This window comes from Oenanthe melanoleuca, chromosome 3, assembly GCF_029582105.1.
Source record: "Oenanthe melanoleuca isolate GR-GAL-2019-014 chromosome 3, OMel1.0, whole genome shotgun sequence".
NCBI lineage: Eukaryota > Metazoa > Chordata > Aves > Passeriformes > Muscicapidae > Oenanthe > Oenanthe melanoleuca.
In genome coordinates this window covers 68,380,216-68,389,257 of record NC_079336.1, presented here as the reverse complement: position 1 = coordinate 68,389,257, position 9,042 = coordinate 68,380,216, and the positions used below count along the sequence as shown (strand labels likewise).

The 9,042-nt window shown below is 37.9% G+C and overlaps 1 protein-coding gene across 1 annotated transcript in view; it reads right to left on the bottom strand.

Moving 5' to 3' along the window:
* Window positions 1-1,819: 1,819 nt before the first annotated feature.
* EGLN1 (egl-9 family hypoxia inducible factor 1) overlaps window positions 1,820-9,042 on the bottom strand; it is a 34,199-nt gene continuing 26,976 nt past the window's right edge. Inside the window, exons 3-5 of the mRNA XM_056487132.1 lie at window positions 7,641-7,777; window positions 6,265-6,332; window positions 1,820-4,577 (exon numbers count right to left, since the gene is read on the bottom strand). Of these exons, the coding sequence (XP_056343107.1) occupies window positions 4,513-4,577; window positions 6,265-6,332; window positions 7,641-7,777 (270 nt within the window). The 3' untranslated portion in view covers window positions 1,820-4,512. The remainder of the gene's footprint in view (window positions 4,578-6,264; window positions 6,333-7,640; window positions 7,778-9,042) is intronic.

The following is a 9,042-nucleotide window of genomic DNA, read 5'->3' as shown; positions in this document are numbered from 1 at the left end:
AATGTTCTATATATTCACTCAACTTCAAAGCCACTGGGAAAAGCTTGATGAAACTCAGTAAGCAGTAGTAAAAGTCAACAGAGCAAATTCTCTGAAACTGGTTGTGTCTGGTAGGAGAGAGGACCATGAAACCTGCTTCCATCAGCTGCTATCCACCCCTAACAGACAGGGTCAAGCAACTCTGATGCAGCAGATGTTCTAGAGTGAACATAGCTCCTGTACAAACAGATTTCAATACTGTCTTATCTAAGACAGTAACTACTTATGTTCAAGCTCTACATGTGAAAAAAGAAAAATAAGCTGAAAATGGGAGACCCGCAGATCCACACTTTGATCCCCTCCAAAAAAGCAGGTGATACCCAAATCCAGCTGAGACTTTCTTTGAATTTCTTCAAAGTCTTTGCTGCTCAGTACTCATAAATTCCTAGTAAGTATTTGCAAGAGCATGCAGCTATCTGCATGCCTGCAGGCAAGGTACAAATGCCAGACTCCTGGAGTTTCATGACTTTGAGCTTGCTCTTGTCACTTACATTCTCTCCTTTTTCAAAGCATTCAGCATGCAAAGAAATTGCACTTTCCTGTCTCATACTTACCAGTGTGATGGAGATGTGATCTTTCTATTCCTGAAGTGGTCAGAAAAGCCAGATGTTTTACATCTGATAAAGGCTGTCAGCTCTCAAATCTGCAAATGTCTTTTCTGAGAAACACCCAAGAGAAACACTTCATTTTCCCTGGTGCAGTGTTTGACTTTACTATGCAAAACAATCCCTCTGCATATTGTCCTCAACAACGTGGTAATTTAAAAAACAAAACCCAAACCAGGTCTACAGATGATGGTTGCAAGAAAGGCTTCTTCCCTGTTCAATGTAAAGCTGGGATGGGGAAGAGGTACTTTCAAGAGAACTTACAAGAAGTCATACAGGACTGAACACGGAAAAAGCTTCAAAACACTTTGTCATCAGCTCAGTGCTGCTACACTTGCATTTCAACCTAAAAAAAAAAAAAAAGCCAAGAACAATCACCTTAAAGCAGAAATGAGAACAACTGGCACCCAAGTGCCATGAAAGGTGACTAATGCTGGAGTCATCTGAAGATCCAGGTAACTCTGAGCTAGCTGAAGACAGACAACCACATGAGGGGGCGTCACAAAAGCTAGTGATGGCAGAAGCACAGCCAGACAGCTGTTTCCTTGATTAGCATTCAGTCATTACAAAGCCTGTCAAAAGTGGAGGAATATTGTGTGATATCTCTTACAGTTTTGTACCTGCAGACTCTACCATTCTTCTGTCCTCTCTCAAGGGCCCGTAATTCATTGGGAGCCATGTTAAAATGAGGAGATCCCATTAAACTGTACAAATCCTGTTTGAATGTGGCTTATTCTGTACCTCACATACCTGTAAAAAGGGGTGAAAAAAACAGAGCTGACTCTGCATCATAATCACTCTTTGGAAAGCCTAAAAAGGGTGCTGTTTTTGAGGGAGGAAATCATCAGGAAAATGGTGACCACACCCAGGTAATCGTAGGCAGCCTTAAGAAAAAAAAATCCCAGATCGTTCTCCAGAGCAGAAACAGCTCTGATTAAAAACAAAAAACCCCAAAAAACACAAAACGACAAACAAACAAACAAATAAAAACCCAAACAGAAACCCACCAAAAACACAACAACAAAAAAGCAAACAAAAATCCCAACCAAACACCCACAACAAAACAACCAAAATTCCACATACCCCCTTTATCAGGAGGCATTCATAAATTAGTTCCTACAGAGTAGTTTTAAAAGTTACAAAGATTATAAATAACCACACAGTTTTCAAGAACCTTTATACATCATCTTTTTTAATTAGATTAGCTTTACAAGCAACTTGAGAGCTCTTTCATAATGAACACTGCTTTTGAAATTACACAACTTTATAGGCAACCTGTAAATGAATCCTGAATTTCTTTGCCTGCTATAGATAAAGGTCTCATATTTCACAGCCAGCTAACATCATGAATAAAAATAGCATTATGAAGCTTTATTTTTAACCAGGACTAGACACATACAGATCATAAGACAGTTTAAAAAATAGTTTTAAAACAAGGACCTGCTTGGTGATGCTCAAGACTGAATATTCAACCGACATGAAATGAACAGTTTCTAAAGGACATGGAAGAAATGGCTGACCTGATTTGTTGACCCTGTTGTAATGACTTACATGGAGTGAAAAATTAAGCACTTTTTAAACCTGTCTGGCAAGCACAAACCTACAGTGTGATTAGAATTTGATACGCTGTTTAACTGCAGCGGTTTGAATTACAGAGGGACTGAAATGAGTTTAAAGGCTTATGCCTACATTTCTAAAACAAAACCAAATTTCTGTTAAAGGAGTACTAATGAAGATGAAGCAGAAGAGGTGACTTTTTTGCTTGTTTCATTGGTAGCCTAAAAGCACTGCAGACCAGACAGTAATGAAGATTTGCACTCCTTGGCCAGGTTGGCAGAGGCACTTACAGTAAAGGTATCCTGTCTGTTTTTCTGGGAAGAAAAGAGGAAAGAGGAAGAGAACTGTACAGGGCAAGAACTTACTAAAAAGAGGAAAAGTGAAATCAAAACAAAACTGGGCTTTCTGTTGGTTCTCCTAAATTATATACCAATACTGAATTTTTCCCCTTCTGTCAGTTTGTTACTAAACAATTAGCTTTTTCATGTTTTACATGAACAATAGTAATGTTTTTAATAAAAAATTACTGAGCTTTCCATAGAAAGGGTCTTTAATTGAATACAAACTATACAGATGCTAAAATTGTCACAAGTTGTAATATATACAGAAATATTTCTGTACACTCACATTGTTTTGGCTAAGTAAGGAAATAAGGGACAGATAGAAAAATGCAGTGGGTAAGGTGAACAACCCCCAAACTCCTCTAAATATGAATGCTGTCTTTGATAGGTTTGCTTTAGTTTTCTCAAGCTTTTAAAGCTCAGGAAAAAAAAGGAAAGAAGAAGAAAAAAATCCGTGTCCAAAACATCCATTTCTTAAAAATAAGAATATCACAGTTTCTGCACATCTCACTTTTATTCTGTGATGCCCCATCTCCTGGATAAAGTAAAAACAATGTAAAAGAAAGCAAATGTTTTCTTACTAAATATATACCTCAGTATTGATCAAAGGGCAGAGTCTTTTTGGGGAAATCCTTCAGGAACAGTGAAAATTTAAAGATATATTATTGCACAAGGAGCCTACAGAGTGATGCACTTCAGCTTCAGTGTGCTGACCACCTCCTTGATACTATATAATAGATCAAGGTGTCAACTTACAGACTGCATGGGACACCAACATTTGAAAAGGAAATTTTTAAAAGTGAATTTTAGATAGTCCATTGACTTATATACAAAGGAAAGGAGGGTGGCAAGTATTTTTTAGAAAAGGGAGAAAGCTCAAAAATTTCTGTCAAGTAAGTAAGGAGGTTCTGGGTACCTCTAATAGCCTAAGAAAGCCCTTGTATATTCTTGTAACTTGATGGTTTTTACCAGGTCCCCAAAGCCAATGACAGCAACCGATAGTGTCAAGTTCACTTAGTGCCAGTCACTTAAAAAATAAAATAAAAAAAAAAAACCAACTAAACATTACCCCTCCAAAAATAAAAAAAAGAAACAAAAAAAAGAAAAAAAAAAAAAAAAAAAAGAAAAAAAAAAAAAAAAAAAAAAAGAGACAGAAACTTCCCCTCTGTGGATCCAACATACAAAACCACAAACTGAAGTTACTAATAGCAAGATACTGATTTGCTTTTGTTAATAAGGTTCAAGAGAACATAGTCAAAAAACAAACAAACAAAAAAAAATACAGCAGCAATCTTTAAAAGTTAAGATTAGTGTGAGATATGATATAAAACAATCAGATTTTTAGCTGGTAATTAAAGTGCTCCTTTTCTGACTTAAGTTGTAAAAAAAATTAAAGTGATTATCAGTTACTGGCAACCCTTACATTAAAATTAGGTCTTTCATGGCAGAGGAGAACAGTATGAACAGTTTTACAAAAATAGATCCATGTTATATTGGAGAATACTGTAATTTTTTTCCTTTTTTTCAGTTTTTCTTTTTTTTTTTTTTAAGACTCAATTTTGATAAACTGTACCTGGTCATACAAAAATTACCCAAAATTCAAACTTTTACCATATAAAAAAAGGGAGAGATGAAATGGATTCAGCTGGATGACAGGTCTGGCAAAATATAAGGATGGACAAATTCTATGTAGGGCACTTATTTATGTCCAGATGCATATGGTGTTTCTTACTGATTGCTTATCTTCTTCACATAAGCAGTCACAGGCCTGGAGTCACAATCATATAGTACAATGCTTCAGCAGTCAAAGAACCTTCTTTTTGATGCAACATTGAAACACTGTTTGCTTCCGTATTAAGATGTTGGTTTGTTGTTGATTTTCCTTTATCTTGTTATTCACATTCAAAAGTTAATAGATAGCATCAAGATTTATCAGGGAGAATAGCAAGGGGAGTTGCTAAATCAAAGGCTTATAAAACATCTTTCCCAACTGAGTCAGAAGGTTTATTAAGTTCAACCCTCACACCTTTTTCACCTGCAGAAATATGAAAAGGAAAATGGTATTTTTCAGCATTTATCAAAGTACAGTCTAATATCAGTTTCCAGAAAAATGTTCTACTATCAGAACACAATATCCCATAAGCAAGAAAAACTGGCACATACTCTTCATAGCTCTAGTTAGACTGACACTTATCCAGAAAGTGAAGAGTTTTCTATTTTATGACATTTAATTCTATAATTTCATATATTGTCAGTAGAAAACAAATTGCACCTTGCACAATTCTTGCTGCAGATACAGAGCAAAGAATGCAAATGAAAACTGAAACCACAACAATATAGTAATATAAACCCATTACAGAGCAAACTGATACTGAAGGACGAATTTCTTCACAGAAAGGGTGATTAAACACTGGAATGAGCTGCAGAGGGAGGTGGTGGAGTCACCATCTCTGGCAGCACCATCTCAGCGCCATTGTCTATGTGATAGGGTGGTGTTCAGTCATAGGCTGGATTTGATCATCTCACAGGTCCTTTCCAACCTAACTGGTTCTGTGATTCTGTGAAATTTAAACAACGCAGCCTTCCTTCCTTAAGTGCCTGCAGTTTAGGGCGACCCTGGAAAGGGAGGTGGGCAGAGGGGGGAGCACTTTCCCTTCAGGCTTGAGCCTCCCTCAACCACTTCTCTGCACTCCCTTTCAAAGGGCAGCAGCTGAAGCTGTGCAGAGGCAACAAAACAGCTCTGATCCAGCAAGGCTGACTCCAGGAGCTGCAGAGTTGCACTCTTGTGACATGAAGGCTGGCTTAGAGACAGGCATGCTGACTTCCTGGGAAGCCAACCATGCCTTGCCAGGCGTGTGCCACCAAGGAGTGGGACAGCCTGCCCGGCTGGAGCTGAGGGGCTCTCTCTGAGGAACTGGACCCAGAGGGACTGGACTGAACTGTACAGCTCTGGATCTGCTTAGGAGCTCCAGACAGCAATGAATGGAAGTCTCAGTTGGAAATGACTGGCACACGTCTTCAACATCATTGGTTTCAGAGCTCTTGACAAAGCTGTGTTTGTGTGTGTGTGTGCACTTGCAGTACATTTGATTTTGGTTTATTTTTAAACTACTGTAACAAACACAAAATTGTGATGGCAATTACAAGCATGACAGAAGTCCTAGACCATTTCTCCTTATAATGCTAATTTGAACAGGAAAATTAGATCAACTTCCTCTTGAGGGAGAAGCCAGAGAAGGAAAACAGATGCTAGATAGGTGAAATTGGAAATTAAGGAAGTGAGTCCATTCTTTGATTACAGATTTTAATTTTAGGCTTTTGTTTTTCCAATACAAAAATTCTAGTCAAGTAAAGTTGTAATCACTTGTTGAATCCCTATATTCAATCAAAACTGTTTCCAGAGCATTCATTTCTGCAGTGCTTTACAGTCTCTGGTATACTTAATCTTTACATATATTAGGGAGATAAGAGTTGGGAGAAATGGTATCCCCTTGTAGAAATACTGAGCAGCCTCAGGTCTCAGAGGAAGTGTAAGCAGGACAGGCACTGACCTGGATTTCACGAATCACTGCCCAGGAGGAGTTCAATCCCTGGGTCACATTCCCTGTAAAACCTAACTCAAGTTATGCCACTCTCTTTTTGTGGCAGAGGGTGGGCTAAGGTGAGGCTAGACTTAGCTACTCTTCCACAAAAAAATAACAATGATATTAAGAAGATCTTACCTGTTAGATATTTTACTTTAGCTCGTGCTCTTTCATCTGCATCAAAATACCACACTGTTATTGCGTACCTAAGGAAACGCAAGAAAAAAGAACTCCTGAATTATGAAGCAAAATACCAGTGAAGCACTTGACATGACACAACCTAAATTATACTTCTGCAGGCTGACAGAGGAAAGTTTGCATAAAGCATGCAGTTGGTTGGAGGTTTTTTCCTACTAGTAGGTATTATCTGAAAAGTCACTGAAAGGGTGACACTGATACTCTAAGTTTGCACTCTTTTTCCTAATGAGTCGCTATTATGGTTCTTGTCCAGCATAAAGTCTCTGCCCACATCACCTTGCCCTGTGACCTCATCTTTTTACTAGGTCAAGTTCATCACTGAGTCACACTGCAGGATTGTCTATTTTTGGACATTTGCCACACGGGACTACTAACTAACTACCCCTTCTTACATGGCTCCAGGTTTTCCACTGCCTGTAGAGGATTTAAATACAAAATGTCAGTGATTGAGAAAAGACTTTAAGGAGCTTTAGTAAATGGCATTTCATCCTCTGACTCTTCTGGGAGTTGAAAGAGGGAGCGGAAAGTGCTACATCTTCTGGAAAAACTGCAAGAGGATGTGCTGAAGGCAGTTTCAAGTTACTTCTTGCAAATGTAGTTGTGTTATCTCACAGCTCCAGTCAATGTTCAGTGCTCTGGCCATCCAAACATGTTAAAACACGGGCAACAGGAAGTCTGGATCAATGACCCAAATGATTTACCTTTTGCCACTATCTGGAAATGTCATGTGGGGGCAGTGAATGTGGGTATCTTTAGCATCAACCACTGCTCCACACTGAGAGACAAAAGAGAGATCAAGTTCCCCTTGTGCTTCAGACTGGGAGCAGCTTCTCTAGTACTCCATAAAAATATTTGTGTATCACTGGTTGTTTATATTCCACAACCCTCACCTAATTCCCAAATTAGAATGTCATAGCTTAGTTCAAAAATTACTAATTTCAGCTCCCTCCCAACATGACAGAGCGTTTTGCTGAAGTACCAAGTCAATCTTCCAGAAACACAGTAGGGTGCTAAGGACAAAGGGAAGGGAGAAGGGTGTAAAGCCACTACAGAGAAATAACGAAGATAGCACCCTTTGGCTAAGTTGGGGTGCTCATGGCTCTGTATGCTCCCACCCAGTCCTGCCAAGCACACGCTCAGGAAGTTTTCTCCAAAGTAAGAGATCAGGCAACACTACAAACTCAGAAACACAGTGGAAGCCTAATCATGCATTAGCAGAAACAACTCTTCTTTTAGTCAGGTCATAATTCACAGTGTCACTAATCTCTCATTTCCTTCTAAGACAGGCATCATGCAGTAGAGTCCATCACTCCTACCTTGTAGCAAATGCTGGCTGTACTTCATGAGGGTTGCGGCGATCAGACCAGAAGAATAGCAGTCTATCAAATTTGGGTTCAATATCAGCAAATTGGGCTTTACCTTCTGGAAATATCCGAAGGATGCCTCCACTTACCTACAAATGAAATATTTTCAAACAATGAGCCATGTCTCATGGTATTTAGAAGTCCTGAATATCACATGTGAAAATATTTCAGACACTTGGAACTGAGCAAAAGCCTTTATTAGGTGCTATAGAAATTATGAATCGATGGCTTTTCAGTCAATACATTTAATTTAGCAAAATGTTTAAGACATTTTTCACTGAATGATTTCAGAATGCTACGTGCATTCATGTTTAAGTAAAAGCTGTGAGCTTAGCTAGGGGAAGGGTTAATGCACTACCTATTAGCAAAAAAAACAACTGGACAAGACTGACTGATATTACACAGATGGCTAAAAACACCCCGATATAGATTAGAGAAACATTTTATTTCACATGTGAATTTCACCTTTCCCCATTAAAGAGATTATTTCACTTAACTGTGGCACAAGTTTATGTGTAATGAAAATCAGGAAAGAGTAGGAAGCTTCAAACTAAAGCTTGAATCTAGTCAAGGTCAATTTAGATCTCTTCCAGGTTTTGAAAACAGTTGAACCTACTTGTGTACGTCTAGAAATAAGCACAAGTAGGTGGGGTTAATTATATTTAAGTCACATTAACTTCTTCCTACTGATGGTGTTGATGTTGTTAAATCTAACTATAGATGGCCACCACAGACCTTCACGTCATAACAGACATAGCAGTGCAAGTACTAACAAGGCAATTTGATATAAATGACAGGCATTTGTGATTTAAGTCAGCAAACAAGTGACAATTTAGATGTATTTTTTCTTCAAAAAGACAGTTTGAGATTCTTTTTTCAATAAACAATATACTTGGTAGTATACTAATCTGTAATTTTAAATAGATTTTGCAGGAAATTAATGCCTTTTTTCATAAATTAAATATCCAGCAAGTAAAATTTTCATAATTATTATGAAAAGGCAGTTTCCTTGACTTCTACACTTTGGTATGTATTCTTTTTTCTTTCCAAGAGAGAAACCATAAATCAACTAAAAATGCGCCAAAGCTGCACTTCAAGATTTTTAGTACAATCAGTACATTGATACACAAAGATGTTATCATGGCAAAAAAAAATATTTTCTAATTGTAGGATTCAATTTCACGTATCAAAAGAACACATCAGAAAGCTTGAAGGGCATCCATCTGAGCTTTCTGATCTACCAGTTTTATGCAAGTATGTTATGAGTGGGAAAAAAAGAAAAACAACTTTTATCTGCAATTTGTGTTATCCACATCTGGTGCATGCAATGCACAGAATCTGACTATTCCTACGT